Source organism: Mus musculus, chromosome 14 (assembly GCF_000001635.26).
Source record: "Mus musculus strain C57BL/6J chromosome 14, GRCm38.p6 C57BL/6J".
NCBI classification, from domain to species: domain Eukaryota; kingdom Metazoa; phylum Chordata; class Mammalia; order Rodentia; family Muridae; genus Mus; species Mus musculus.
Genome location: NC_000080.6, coordinates 41,048,957 through 41,064,481, shown reverse-complemented (window position 1 = coordinate 41,064,481; position 15,525 = coordinate 41,048,957). Strand labels below are relative to the sequence as shown.

The following is a 15,525-nucleotide window of genomic DNA, read 5'->3' as shown; positions in this document are numbered from 1 at the left end:
GTTGACTGGTTGTACTGATCTGTTCTTGTCCAGGTAACTATAGCTGCAGTGAGTTCATGCCATGTTATACAATGAAGACAGCATTTCATAGCAGCCATTCCCACCCTCCAGCTCTTACACTCTTTTCATCCCTCTTTCATGATCTTCCTTGATCCTTGGGAAGAGGGTTGATACACACTCAGTTGACACTTAATTACTCTCAGCACTTGTGCCAGGTATGAGCCTGTATTAACCTCTGTCCACTGCATGGAGAAGCTTCTCTGCTGCTGATAGACCTAGTGGGGAAACCCCCCACTCAACTCCTGATTCAGCGTGCACCCAAAAAATCACGAAGGACCATCTCTTGATATAATTACATGAGGATGTTTAATGACGGAGCTCCGGACTGACATGCATCCCACACAGGAGATAATGGATGTCGGCCACGAGGCTCGAAAGCTAGGGGTTTTTATGGGGTAAGGGGCTTAGGGGTGTGGAATTCAGCATAGTGACACACTATTGGCTTATTTAAACATTAACAGAAAGATTACATGTTAGCAAAAGGGCTTCAGGACTTTGTTCCTGTGGGCTGGGGGCTATCTTGTTCACATAGCAACCAGTTGATGTATGACTTTACCCCGCGTCAAGGGGCAGTAGACAGAGGGGAGGTTCCAGCCAGGTGGTGTTGACCCAGACAGGATAGCCCTGCTTGTACAATCAAGCTGTTCTTAGGAATGTCTTAACAACAGCCCTGTCTGTTCTGCTTTGTTCTTGGCCCCAGGCCGGGGGCTCATAGACAACTCTTTTATATGAATCACAAGATACAAAATCTCATTTTCTTTCACTGCCTCTAAGTCCTGATTCTCTTGTCCCAGCCTCCCAAGGTCCAGGATTACAGACATGACCACCTGAACCCGATTGTTTTGACTACCACAAAGTCAAACTGATAGAGTTTTCTCCGAGTGTCAGAGGACACTTAGGACTTGGCATTTTGAGCAGTGCTAGAACTATTAAAGACTTCAGTGCCAGGCACAGTTGCACATGCCATAGTCCTATCACTTAGGAGACTGTGGCAAGAAGATGACAAGTTCAAGGCCAACTTGGGCCACACTACAAAAATCTGTTTCAAAAACCAAAACCCCAAGCTGGGTGGTAGTGGTGGTGGTAGCAGCAAACAAATTTACTCCCAGCACTTGGGAGGCAGAAGCAGGCAGATCTCTGAGTTTGAGGCTAGCCTGGTCTACTGAGTGAGTTCCAGGACAGTCAGAGCTAACACAAAGAACACCTGTCTCAAAAAAAAGAAGAAAAAAAAAAACAGAAACAAAACAAAAGACAAACAAACAAAAAACAAACCAAAACAACAACAGCAGCAGCAAAAAACTCCAGAGACTCTTGAAGATATTCTGAGTATATTTTTCATTGTAAAGTAAGTACTCATCTTTTGGAGCCATCAGCAGAATGTCATGATTCAGATCTTAAAGATTCCCCCAAATGGTCACATGCTAAAGGCTTGTTTGTGGATGTGGCAATACTGGGAAATGACAAGAGTCCATAAGACTCCCCAGGAGCCTAGTGGAAGGAAGTAATGTCACTGGGTCACCATGCAGGAGCTCCCACCCCTCTCTTTTTCTGTGTGTGTGTGAGTGGGTGGGTGTGGGTGAGTGCGTGTGTATTTCGTGGGAGGGGTTAAGAATGTATGTCCCTCCCTTCTTTTTTCCTCCTTCTTTCCTTCCATTCTTTTCCTAAAGCGAGTTACTTTTACCATGCACCCTTTCTTACAATGTTTGGCCTCACTATAAGCCAAGAATGATGGACCAAAGGACCATAAAGCCAAGCCTTTCCCTCTTCAGTTGAAGAGATCAAGCATTTTTGTCACAGTAAGGGTGATCCAGAAATAGTTCTTATTCTTCCTGGAACGAATCTGACTTGTTAGAATGGATCTACTTTGAAGGTTAGATTGCGCTTGTATAATAGAGCATTTGATTTGGTGTGTCCTAGGTTCTCAGCATGGATACTGCCTACCTGAAGAACTGCTTTGGAACCGGCCTGACCCAGGCACTGGCAGAGGTGGCAAGAGTGCGGCCCAGTGACCCAATAGAGTACCTGGCTCACTGGCTTTACCATTATAGGAGTATAACTGTAGCTGAGGAAAAGGTGTGTTGTGTCCTGGGCCTGCTTAGGTAGGGTGCAGCTTGCTCAGAACAACTTGAAATCCAAGTTATAGTCCTGAGTTGGCCAGGAGAGTTTTTGGCTCATCTCCCTTCTGTGGATTGCTTTGTCCCAGATGTCTCTGAAGTATGCAGGACTCGGGGGGGTAAGGAGGAAATCTAGCTTAATGGGTTGTAGAATTGGGTTGGCAGCTACTGGCTAGCTAATGCTTGCAATAGTAAGTTCAGTAGGCCTCATTGGCCCAGGCCTATCTCACATGAGGGAGGGCTCCTTTCTAAGGGATGTGACCTGATTTGTCTCTGTCATATTACCCTAGAGAAGGCAAGAGGAGCTACAGCTTAAGGAAGCACGTGACAGAAGCGCTGAGGAAGCAAAAACAACAGAAATGCTGAAAGAAGAAGGCTATCAGATTCAGCAGAAGTGTGAAAAGTGTCACCAGGTAGGAAGGAAGAATGGAAAATTCAACTCAGCCTCTATCAGCCAGGGGTTTCAGGAAATCCTCAAGATGCCCAGCACAGGGTAAAACACACTAAAGCTAGCCTGAGCCTGCTTGTCCCTCATAGCCACATATCAAGCATGTCCTCTATGATGCAATACAGATGTCAGAATCCAACACCAAACAGTTGAAAGCAAGTCCGCCTTCTTCAGATTAGCAAGCAGAACTTTAGTATCCCGAGCTTATCCCCGTCCCGCGGGAAATAAACACAGGACACACCAGATTCTTCCACGGTTAACTTTTACTTCTATATCATATTGAGGTAGACAAAGAAAGCTCAGAAAGTGTGTGGCTTAAATACTTTTGGTGACGTGTCTAAACTAGGACTGGTAGCAACACCCATGATCCTCATGCACCCTGGGGATAGGTTAAAGCCCCCAGGGGTTGGGCAAAAGCCCTGGAGATGGACTGGTGACTTTGGCTGGCTGTGCTCTCGCAGCTGCGCACAAAGAGGTTTAGCACTATCTAGTGGTGGCACATATATTGCAGCCCTTTACATCTCCCCCTCTATAATTTATTAAAATGAGGCTGGTCTAGGCCCTGTAGTTATGTCCATCTGCTGTGGCCCCTGTTTTAGGTCGTTCCTCCAATGTCACAGCCTTACCCGTTATCGGGTAACCCTATCACCACCGGGCCCCATTGTCTTAGGTTGGTCTGTGCATGAGGAAAGTTGCCCGTCTTTGGATACCACAGTGCTGTGTGACTATAACTGCTAAATGGCCTAGGGTGAACTCTACAAAAGAGGCCAGCCAAAAATGAATTAGTGGGGAAATCATGATCACCTTATCACATGCAATGAGGAAACCTCAGCAATGTGCACGGACTGATCAATGATCGTTGAGTTTCTCTCATCTCAATGCAATGTATCCACAATTTTGTGGGATGCAAGGACAGAGAACTCAAATGCCAACTAATTCTTGAGAATAGATAGCCAAATTTCAGGGGAGGTGCCTTGCTCTATGGCAGCAAGTGCTTGAGCAATTACCACCTTGTCACGTTTCTGTTGAGATCTGAGTTTGCATACCAGCCATAGAAGAAACACTAGTCCACAACACAGGGTTGCGCCAAACAGGCCCACTCCCACCCACTCTTTAAAATGTGAGAATGCAGAGGACATCTAGGAAGAAAGTCCTTTGATTCCATCGATCAATGATGGGTCCACACGCGTAGAATTAATCGTCATCACTGCTGTACGTAACGCCTCAAGCTTTTCGTCAAATCCTTCAGACCAGTTTCCTGTAAGAAACAAAGACAATTCTTTAGATAGATTAGCTGCATGTGTCCAATTTTCATATTGGACACTAGTAATACATAAGGCTCCTGATTTCTTATCACAGCCAAGCTGAGCCAATTGGAGCAGAATTTCCAGTCTTTTCTCCACCAGGTCAATGCGCTGGTTCACTATCATTAGCCCACCTTTTAATTGGGCACTGAGCACTGAATGTTGATCGATCGCTTTTGTTACAGAGGAGGACAACTGCTCGACAGTTGTACTTGACTGGACTGATGTTGCCATAGCAATTCCAGCAGCTGTAGCTGCCGCCGCACTGGCAGCCATTGCCACCACAACGGCTGCAGTGATACCAAAGTCTCGCTTTTGCCTGTGTAAGGTTATGGTGGAAGGGATCTCCACGGGGACAGGAACCCATCGTGGAATCTTGGCAAGCATTGCACGGCTGGCCCACTTAAGGCTCCAGCATTGTGACATCCAGCAGGTTTCATTAGTGCAGGATTCAAAGGAACCATTAGAAAGAATAAACAAGAAAGGGGTATACACACAAACTGGAGTAGGTAAATAATTAGTCTGCTTTATCAATGTCTTATTAAATCCAGTGATTTCAGTAGTAGAATTTTGATAAATGGTTCTATCAGGTAACAGAACTTGATGAAACTGAGCAAATTTTGAAATACCATTAAAAATCGTTTTTCCAGCAGCTCCTCCTTGGAGGAAAACCAAGGGATTAAGATCTGTACAGCTACCATTAATCCCACAAAGTACCCATTTATGAAAAGGATGCATTCTAAAGTCCTGTATGAAAAGTCCCTTTTTCATAACATATTTCTGCTCTGGGTCATCTATCATGTTGGGAGAAAAGGAAAAAGTTTTACTCTGATCTGCCCAACGAGTGACAGAGGATTGACAATCAGACCAAGGCAGGATCAGCCCTTCATCTTCCAAGCTACAATGAGGAGCCATTTTTGGTTGATAGGGACGTTCTTTGTCTGAAAAGTTAGGTGGTAGAAATGTACCATTAACCCAGGTTGTCTCATGCCAGAAGGTCCGATTTGTAAGGGTTATATCTCTGTTGGAAGTGTTTTGGGTTATTTTCACCACGCCTCCTCGATACTTAAAAAACATTCCCAAAGCTCGGCTGGTGAGTCTGATACAATTTCCTAATTCATAAATTTGGAAACAGAGAGAACCTCGTTCCCTTAAAGAGCGTTTTTCTCCCAATGGTGCCCAGATAGGGTCAAATGGTAGGTATGGCAGGCCTAAAGTTTTATTGGTCGTAAAAAACTTGGGAAAAACAGCTGTATTATGACGAACAGGCATAGGCTTAGGGAAAGCAGACAGAATTGCCCATCTATACTCTCCAAATATACTAGGAACCCAAATCCACAGAGGTAGCATGAGGATTAGAGGTAGTTTCCAAGGGATCCATCTGGGAGTCATCTTCAGGTGTCGGAATTTTCCGTGTCAGTCGTTCCGGCAGCCAAAATGGGTTGTCTTCTTCCTGTGGGAAAACACAAACAGCTCCCCTGGATCTTATTAATATAGGATCCGGGCCTTTTCAGAGACCAGTCAAAACATCTTTTCATTTTACCATCTCTTTTGGCCTGTTAGGCTCTGAACAGTGACGTTCAGCCGCAGTATGGCCTTGAGCATCAAGGTTTAAAAAATTAAGAGTGAAGAGTGCCATAGAAACAGCTACTCTTGGCACTGTGGGTAGAACTTCCTGGATTCCCCCCTTTTGTTTAATAAGGTAGGACTTGAGGGTGCGATGGGCACGTTCTACAATGCCCTGCCCTTGAGGATTATACGGAAGACCAGTCAGATGAGTTACTTCCATCTGGCGACAGAACTGTTGAAATTTTTGAGAGGTGTAAGCTGGTCCATTGTCTGTCTTAAGGAGTTTGGGTTTTCCCCAAGCACTCCATGCCTCGAGACAATGTTGTATAACATGAGAGGCTTTTTCACCTGTTAAAGGTGTGGCAAACATTACACCAGAGCAGGTGTCAATAGAAACATGTAAATATTGATTTCTCCCAAAGGAGGAAATATGCGTGACATCCATTTGCCAGACCTGTAATGGCCTGACGCCACGAGGGTTTATCCCCACATGAGGGACAGGTAAAAATTCACAACAATTGTGACATTGAGTAACAATCTCTCTAGCTTCTTTTCTAGTTAATGCAAAGCGGCGACGTAAAGTCTCAGCTGTCACATGAAAGCGCTTATGAAATTCTTTTGCTGCTTTTACCTGGGAAGACAGAGCAACAGCTATAACCTTAGTGGCTTTGTCTGCTAAATCATTTCCCAGAGACATAGGACCAGGGAGGCCTGAGTGTGCCCTAACATGAGTAATATAAACAGGGAATTTTCTATTTAATAAAACAAACTGTATTTGTCGAAAAATATTGGCAACTCTGCTGGAGGGTTTTATTACCCCAGCTGTTTCAAGAATGTTAACTGCATTTACTACATAGGAGGAATCTGATACAATGTTAAGCGGTCCTGGGAATGCCTTAAGAACCTCTAGTACTACTAAACATTCCACAACTTGAGGTGAAGTCTCATTATATTGCTTAGTTACTATCTCATTATTAACCACATAAGCACCTATACCAGTTTTTGATCCATCAGTGTACACCACAATCCCATCTGTAAGTGGGTCTTTAGCTGTTACTTGTGGAAACACTATAGCCTGATTCAGGGCAAACTGTAAAATTGGATGTTTAGGATAATGGTTGTCAATCTGTCCTGAAAAGGAGGTGACTAAAACTGCCCAATCATCAGATGTAGCTGCCAAGGTTTGAATCTGTGCAGCAGTATAAGGTACAATTAGGATTTTAGGATCTTGTCCAAAATAAGTAATAGCTGCTTTTATTCCTCGAAGTGCAAGTTGTGCAACTGCATTAGGATACCAATCTATTATTTTAGCAGGAGATGCATTTGGATGAACCCATAATAAAGGTCCATTTTGCCACAAGACTGCGGTTGGCAACTGGGCTGTCTTAAAGACACACAAATCAAAAGGTTGTGACTCATCAATGCGTTGTAATTGAGCCTTTTGCAAAGCTTTTTCTACTGTCTGCAAGGCCTGATTTGCAGCAGGAGTAAGGGCTCTAGGGGAGGAGACATGAGACTCTCCTTCCAAAATGTCAAATAAAGGTTTTAACTCAGCAGAGGAAATCTTTAAAAATGGTCTCAGCCAATTTATATCTCCTAATAATTTTTGAAAATCATTTAAGGTGTGTAAATGATCTCTGCGAATCTCTAATCTTTGAGGAACAATTTTGTCAGGATAAATGAGTGACCCTAAGAAGGCTCCTATTTGAGCAACTTGTACCTTTTCAGTGGCTACCTGCAGTCCCCATTTCCCTAATGTTTTTATTAATATAGGATATGCTTCTTGTAATAACTGTAAATCTCTGTGACATATTAGTATGTCATCCATATAATTTATCAGAAGAATCGATGGAAAATGATTTTTAACTGACTTAAGTGCCAATTGCACATACAGCTGACACATAGTGGGGCTATTTGCCATCCCCTGAGGCAAGACCTTCCATTGGTACCTATGATCAGGCTCTAAGTGATTAATGGCTGGGATGGTAAATGCAAATCTTTGCCTATCTTGAGGACATAAAGGTATAGAGAAAAAACAATCTTTAATATCTATAATTATAATTTCCCAATTTTTAGGTAGGGCGGAGAGCAATGGGAGCCCTCGCTGAACTGATCCAAACAGGCGCATTTGTGCATTAATTGCTCTAAGATCATGTAATAAGCGCCATTTGCCAGATTTTTTCTTAATTACAAAAATAGGTGTATTCCAGGGTGAGGTAGAGGGTTCTAAATGACCTAAGCGTAGCTGCTCAGAGACCAGTTTTGTGGCTGCTTCTAATTTTTCAGAGGATAGAGGCCATTGAGGAACCCATACATTCTCCTCTGTAATCCAAGGTATGGGCATGGAACCCTCAACAGCTGATTCTAGAAAAAACCCAAGCCTTGTCTTCCTTTATTACCCTCTTGAGGAATAGGTTCAAGTCTACCCTGCTCTCTTTCCCCTAATCCCTTTCCCTCTTTATAGCCCATTTTCTTCATCATTTGAACAGCTTGTGGTGAGTACTCATTAGTCAAGGTTATTCCTAGTGCCTGTAAAATGTCTCTCCCCCAAAGATTAACTGGAAGTGGTAAGACATAGGGAGTAAACCTTCCCGTTTGACCTTCAGGTGCTTGCCAGCTCAGAGTGCGAGAGCTGATAGTGGGGCAAGACTGATAGCCTAACCCTTGCAAAGAATGTGATGACTGAGTAACGGGCCAAGATTTTGGCCACCAGTGGGAAGAGATGATACTTTTATCTGCTCCTGTATCTAGAATCCCTTTGAAGTGTTTCCCTTCTATTTTCAGCAGAGCCAATTTCTCTAGCAGCTTGAAGGACACCAGGGGAGGGGGAGTAGCCATGTAGGCTTGGCAAGACTATTAGCTGAGCTATTTTATCTCCTTGTGCTATAGAAAAAACACCTTGAGGACAGGAACAAAGAACTTGAAGTTCCCCCTCATAGTCTTGATCTACGACTCCAGGGTGGATAATGAGGCCTTGTAAAGCCAAGGAGGCCTGGCCCAGTATTAGGCCAACACTTCTGGATGGCAGAGGCCCTTTGAAGTCAGTGGGAATGGGCTGCATCCCCATTGAGGGTGTCAGCATGAATCGAGTGATGGCACAGAGATCCACTCTTGCTGAGACTTCTGCAGCTCTGTGGACTGTAGTGTCTGCCTGTTGTGAGCTGGGATCCCATATGTTTTGGGGCCCTGGGACCTGGGGCCCAGAAACTCGTTTTTTGAATTGTCTTCACTTCTTTCTGCCTGAGGTCCAGACTGAATAAATCTGCCTCTGACGTCTTTAATTGAACGACACTCACTGGCTCGATGATAGCCTTTTCCACACCTGGTACATAGCCTTAGCACTTTCCCTTTTACGAGTGCCTGGCAGTCTCTTCTCATATGCCCTGGTTTGCCACAGTTATAGCAGACCCTGTTATTACTATTTGTATCTGAACGCCTTTGGCCTTGCAGGATGGCAGCCGCTAACCCTGCATTAGATAAGGGGCCTCCAAGCTCACGGCATACCCTTAACCAATCTTGCAGTCCTTTGCTCTTTCTAGGTGTAATTGCTGCTCTGCATTCTTGAGTGGCTTGCTCATAAATCAACTGTTCCACTAAAGGCATTGCCTGTTCAGAGTCTCCAAAAATTCTGTCTGCTGCCTCTGTCATTCTAGCTACAAAGTCTGAGAATGACTCCTGAGGATTTTGTATAATTTTTGTCAAGTATCTTCCAGACTCTCCCTTTTTGGAAAGTGCCTTCCACGCCTTAATGGCAGCAGTGGAGATTTGATTGTATGCTCCCCAATCATAATTCGTCTGATTATTAGCATATTGCCCTTGTCCTGTTAATAATTCAAATGTCCAATTTCTCTGATTGCCTTCAGCAGTGGCATTGACTTTGGCCTGTGTCTGAGAAGCATCATGCCACAACGCTTTCCACTCCATATATTGCCCCATATTAGGGAGTGCAGCCTTCACTGTTGTTTGCCAGTCTCCTGGGGTCATGGCTAAAGTAGCAAATCTTTCAATTTGGGAGATAGTGAAGTTGGCACTAACTCCATAATTGCGAACCGACTCAGCAAGTTCTTTTATCTGAGTATACTCCACGGGGGCGTGTACTCGCCCTCCATCTGCAGCTTCAAAGACAGGAAATGCCTGATATAATTTTTTATTTTCCTCCTTTGAAAGAAAAGAATCAGAATAAAATTTCTCCACATAAGGTGGAGGTGTATTGAGACTAGAAGGCCCAGAGGTGGCCTGTTCTGTGTCTCCAGTAACTTTTAATTTTTTCTCTGATTTCTTCACTCGCCTTTCCTCTGGATGGTATCTTTCTTTTTTATAATGAGCTGCCTCATAATGTGACTCCTCTTCCTCAGAGGAGCTAAGCTCATCTGCTTTTAAACTATCAAGCTTCAAAGCCTCTAGTTCCTTTACCGGATAAAGGCTTTTCCTTTTCTGAACTTTCTCCTTTTCCTTTTTCTCTCCCTGAGGATTTATCCTCAAATTTTTTCACTTCCTCTGACTCAAGGTCTCTGGAAGGGCTTTTTACTTTGTGCACATTTTCCTTTTTTGGAGCTCCTAACCTTTCACACCATTCCGTTTCTGCCATGCTGTCCTGTGCTTCTTCTAATATTGCCTGCCCTGTTATTATTGCTGGACGGCATCTCTCATCCTCCAGGCACGATCTCACCAGTTTCCATAATGGCATGGTCCCTGCCTTTAATTTCCCATTCTGTTGTTCCTTAGCTAAGTCTTCCCTTAATTTCTCCCAAGAGGAAAGAGTTAACGACCCTGAACACGCGTACCAAGGTGATATACGTTCTATTTCCCTAATGAACGTTTCTAAGGTTCTTGTAGAAACTTTTATCTCTCGCTGTTTTAAAACAGAGTGTAGAGCTGTAGTTAAAGAATGTGAATTTCCCATACTGCTCCCTTATCTACGAGAGGCTTAAATATGAGACAAGCACTGCAGCTTATATACGTCCGTCTGACTGTGCTTCACAGCATTCAAAACTTTTTCTTTCAGCGCCACTTCTGGTGAGTGCAGGATCAAACCAGGAGAAATAGGGTTAACACAGCCAGCATGAGAACAAAAGGCTTTCAGTGCCGCCTTCCAGTTAAGGGGAGGGATTAAGAAGGATCAGAGTTACTTACAAGGATTCAGCATGCTCTCGGAATTCCAAATCCACCGTGGTTCTGAAATCTGCTCCGGTTGGTCGGAGGGTCTCCTCTAGGTGCCGGCGTTGTTAAGGCGTTTTTTCCCGGGTTTCTAGCACCAAGTATCCCGAGCTTATCCCCGTCCCGCGGGAAATAAACACAGGACACACCAGATTCTTCCACGGTTAACTTTTACTTCTATATCATATTGAGGTAGACAAAGAAAGCTCAGAAAGTGTGTGGCTTAAATACTTTTGGTGACGTGTCTAAACTAGGACTGGTAGCAACACCCATGATCCTCATGCACCCTGGGGATAGGTTAAAGCCCCCAGGGGTTGGGCAAAAGCCCTGGAGATGGACTGGTGACTTTGGCTGGCTGTGCTCTCGCAGCTGCGCACAAAGAGGTTTAGCACTATCTAGTGGTGGCACATATATTGCAGCCCTTTACACTTTAGTATCCCGTAGTCTTTTCTACAAACCCCTAAAACAAATGTGCTATTTTACACAGTACCTGGTTAGAGAATTCACTCAACTTTAATGTTGGAATTGACACCAGACAAGATGTCTTAATAATTAGTATGTCCTCAATATCTTTAGTGAGCCAAATTGGAGGACACTAAGCTTGTGTACATTTGATGCTAAGATATATGGTAGTCTAATAAACTCTCATGATCAATAGGCTTATTTGTAAGGCTTGCATGTCTTGTTGATAAATTAAAAGGAAAATACACTAAGTTTGGAAGCCTGGGCTACATGGTACATTTAAGGCCAGCCTGACAAATAAAAACCTTAAAGAAGAGCTAAAACTATCTTTCAGTGTTAGAGAGTTGGCTACTATGTACAAGCGCTAACTACAGTCCTCTAGAATAAAAGGAGGGAAGGAAGAGGGAAAGGGAGAAGAGGAGAGGGAGAGGGAGATTGTCTCTGTAGCCCAGGAACTCCTTGTGCTAAGAATTCCAGCCACATTCTACCACACCTATCAGAAAGTTAGTTTGATAGTACTTATGACAATCACAAGGGTCCAATCCATGTACTCCATGGTAGCTATGAATTTGGGTGAATGTATTACAGTATAGCTTTTGTATAACTCAACTGTGTGGGTCTCAAACTTGAACTCTGTAGTTGGGCACGTTTTTTGCAGCAGCTGAAGGTTGGGCATGCATAAGAGAGAATGCGCCCTCTGGGGTCCATTCCTTGAACAACGGAGATGGAAGCAAGAGGAGGCACATTAAGCAAACTTCTCACTTCTTGCTGTCCATGCCGATCATTTTCCAATACTGTTTTCTGGGGAATAGAAAGAAATCAGAAGGTAAGGCATGACTCCCTCCATCCCCCGCACCACCTTCTTCTCTCCTGCATTACTGGAGAAAGCTTTGCTTACACCAATTACACTAACAGTGTGAATTGGCCCTCCATGTTTTCCTCAGAAGGTTTTTACACCCTGTAGCAAGGGTTAGATAAACAAACAAAACAAAACAAAACAAAACAAAACAAAACAAAACAAAACAAAACAAAAAAACCACATGTCATTTTTTTCCCCAAGTGTGAGAGGAAGCCCTTGTAAAGCAAGATGAGAAATGAGAGCTACTGACGCCCAGATTGTGTAAGCTTTTATTTTTTGAAGTGTTTATAGGCAAGTTGTAGTCATGGACACTGATTCCCTTTGTCAGACGCCTGGGACTCAATCAGGCTGATCAGATTGCTTGCCTAGTCTCCTGACCCAGGTGTGTGTTAATATCCAAATCAAGTTTGAAAAGATTAGAGAAAATGGTGAGGGGTGGAGCAAGTAACAAGAATTGCAGGTCTGGTTCCTGGATGACTTGGTGTGGATTTCAAATTACTGCTTGCTATTGTTCACCTTCAAAGTTTGTGTCACTAGTAGTGGAAAACGTGCTTTCAGACAGGCCTAGGATAACTTGAGTATTATTTCAGATGACTCGCTGGTTTGCCTGATACCTAATATGCACTTTCTTTCAAGATTGTTCCTTTTTTGGATGGGTGGGGTGATTTGGTTTGATTGTTTTGGGTTTGTGGCATGTTTGGTTGTTTTGGTTTGGTTTGGTTTGGTTTGGTTTTGAGATTTTTTTTTTTTTTTGAGACAGGTTCCTATTGTATGACTCTGGCTTGCCTGGAACACTCAGTGTAGCCTAGGATGACCTTAAACTTATAGCAATCCTCCAGCCTCAACCTCCCGAGTGCTAGGATATCAGGCATAAGACACATGTCATGTTTAACATGTACAGACACCTCTTAAAACTGTGCTTGGATCTAAGTCTTTGAGTTTCTCAGATCAGATGTTGCTAGTAGAAGTAGATGTATCAAAAGAGCAATAGAGACTGAGTACCAAATGTGTAGGAACCATATCCAAATGGGACTGTCATGAGAATGTCATGGAGGACATAGCTCAGAGTTCAGCCTCTGAAGAAGTTTGCAAACATGGTCTTCAGTTGGTTTCCATTTACTAAGCAGAGGGACTCTAATCAGGCAATTCATAAGACACGAAGCATCCCTGTTATTTATATAAATCTGAACCATGCAAATGTCTTAGAAAACATTTTCTTAGACTCAACACAAGTATTTGCTGCATAGCCTCAGCACTGTGAAGCTAGAAAGATCTCAGAGATCATGTGGTCAGGTGTGTCATGGCATGCTTCTGTGATCTGTGGGGTTCACACTGTAGAATGAACTTCTGGGGTTTCCATACAAAGACGACGTGGAAGTAACCCATCAAGCTGCAGTTCCAAGTATTCTTACCTTAGCCAGGGACTGCAGGAACATTACTCCACACATCACTGGGGCTTTGGTTTCTTTGGTTTCTGCATGTAGTATATTTGAGTGTGCACATGTGATTCTGTGTATGGGGGACATATTTGTGTCTGGTATGTGTTTGCACATGCACATGTGTATACATGAGCGTGCAAACCTAAGGCTGATGTCAGGAGACTCCCTCGACGGCTCTCCACCTTATTCATCCAGGCAGGATTGCTCAGTTGGACACAGAGCTTGCTGAAATGCTAACTAGCTAGCTTTCTCTTGGCACTGGTGATTTACCCACAAAGCCATCTCTTCGGCCCTCTCATTGTTGTTCTTCTGGGCATGCCACGCCCCAAAGACAGTGCCACGCCCCAAAGACAGTGCCACGCCCCAAAGACAGTGTTCACCACTGCTCCCCTCCTTCCTTCTGATCTTCTGTTCTCTCTCTGCAGTCTTGGAGGAAGTGGTGAAGGTGTTCCGCTCCAGGCTGAGCATCAAAACAATCAAGCCATCTTTCCTCAGCACCTTTTTTTCTCAGCTTCAGGTTGAATTCTTTCTATTGATTTGCTGTCAAGATTAAGCCTTTTTTTTTTTTTTCCCCCTCCCAGGGCCAGCGTTCTATTTAGGAATTTCCATGATAACCTTCTTTTTTTCTTTTGTGTGTGAGTGGCTATGTAAATATGCCTACAAGTGGAAGTCTCAGGTGCCGTTCATCTTGGGTTTTGTTTTCTAAGATTTAGTTACTTTTACTTTATGTCAATGAGTATTTTTGTGTGCCATGTGCATACAGGACTCACGGAGGCCAGAAAGGGTGTTGGATCCCCTGGAACTAGAATTACAAACAGTTATGCGTGTCCTTGTGACTTCTAGGAACCAAAGATAGGTCCTCTGCAAGAGCAGCAAGTTCTCTTAACTACTAAACTCTCTCTCTAGCCCCTGTCTTGATTTCTGAGGCAGGGCCTCTCACTGGCCTACAGATTAATGATTAGGCTGACTGCCCAGTGAGTCCTAGGGATCTGCCTGTCCTGGCTTTCCCAGAGCTGGGATTACAAGCACACGCCCCCATACCTGATTTGTTTTGTTTTGTTTTGTTTTGTTTTGTTTTGTTGGTTTTTGCCTCATTTTGGAGATCTAACTCAGGGCCTCCTGCTTGAAGAGCAACTTCTCTGTTGTTGAATGATCTCTCCACAATCCTTCCTCTATGGTTTTCTAGATGCAGATATACTTCTCCACTCTAGAGTTCCTCTGTTTCCATGTTTTTTACTGTCCTCCTGACTTTTCACTTATTATGTCTGTGTTTCTCCCTTACAATTTTGAAACTCTTGTCTAGCTATTTTAAATCCCTGTGTGTTATTCCCATCATGTTTGCCTCCTTCTTCATCTGTCTAGTAATTTCTATGTGCATGCAGTTGATGTTTAGCAAGGAGTCCAGAGTGTACTGTATTAGGTTTTACCCCTGCAAGCTGTTGACTCCCTGGTACACCACTTGGATCCCAGTGAGAGTGATCTCATGGTTCTTTGGAGCAGGTTGATTTCAGCTTTGTTCTTTGTCGCAGTGTCCGGCATAAAAATAGCAGTTCTGTGTGCTTGCTATTTCTATGTTTAACATGTACAGACACCTTCTTTCCTTTGTGTTTTCTCTTTAGGAACTGCCCTCGACCTCTTTTTCCTCAGACAAGACCCCAGCCCTGCAGGAAGACACGGCACCCCTTGAGGAGAAGACTATGAGGCAGGAATCTCAACCGGGTGCCTCGCGTGTGATTTCTGAGATGCCTCAAAGGGCTATTCCCTCATAAAAAAATTTTTAAAAAGGCCCGTAAGAGGAGCACTCATCTCATCTAAGAGTTAAGAGACTAAGAAAGAGGGGTCTACTGATTCTCTGGTCTGCTAGCCATAACTACCTTTAATCATGTGAAGTTTTGAATTAGCTGTTAGAGAAAGGTGAACTCAGAACAAGAATTAAAAACAATAAGTCATCAAGCCAGTGAAGCCTTTTTCTCCTGACATTACAGAGTGAGAGCGCACCCTGTACTGTACTCATCTTAACTTTAGCTGTGCTTTGCAGTCAGGGCTCTGATGATCCTTACCTGTGTCCTGGAGGCTGCCAGTGGCACTGATAATAGATGTTTTCTTCATGCCA

At 43.7% G+C, this 15,525-nt stretch overlaps 1 protein-coding gene across 6 annotated transcripts in view; it reads left to right on the top strand.

Annotated features, from left to right (window-relative positions):
- Dydc2 (DPY30 domain containing 2) overlaps nt 1-15,525 on the top strand; it is a 24,081-nt gene extending 8,556 nt beyond the window's left edge. For 3 of the 6 annotated variants that reach the window (NM_001360609.1, NM_001360608.1, NM_027717.2), the window contains 3 exons: nt 1,978-2,133; nt 2,465-2,587; nt 15,032-15,365. In NM_001360609.1, coding sequence (NP_001347538.1) covers nt 1,987-2,133; nt 2,465-2,587; nt 15,032-15,181 — 420 coding nt within the window. In that variant the 5' untranslated portion in view covers nt 1,978-1,986 and the 3' untranslated portion in view covers nt 15,182-15,365. Of the gene's footprint in view, nt 1-1,350; nt 1,406-1,533; nt 1,562-1,977; nt 2,134-2,464; nt 2,588-15,031 lie in introns of those variants that run through there. The other 3 variants (XM_011245192.2, XM_006519559.1, XM_011245190.3) reach the window with 3 other exon arrangements.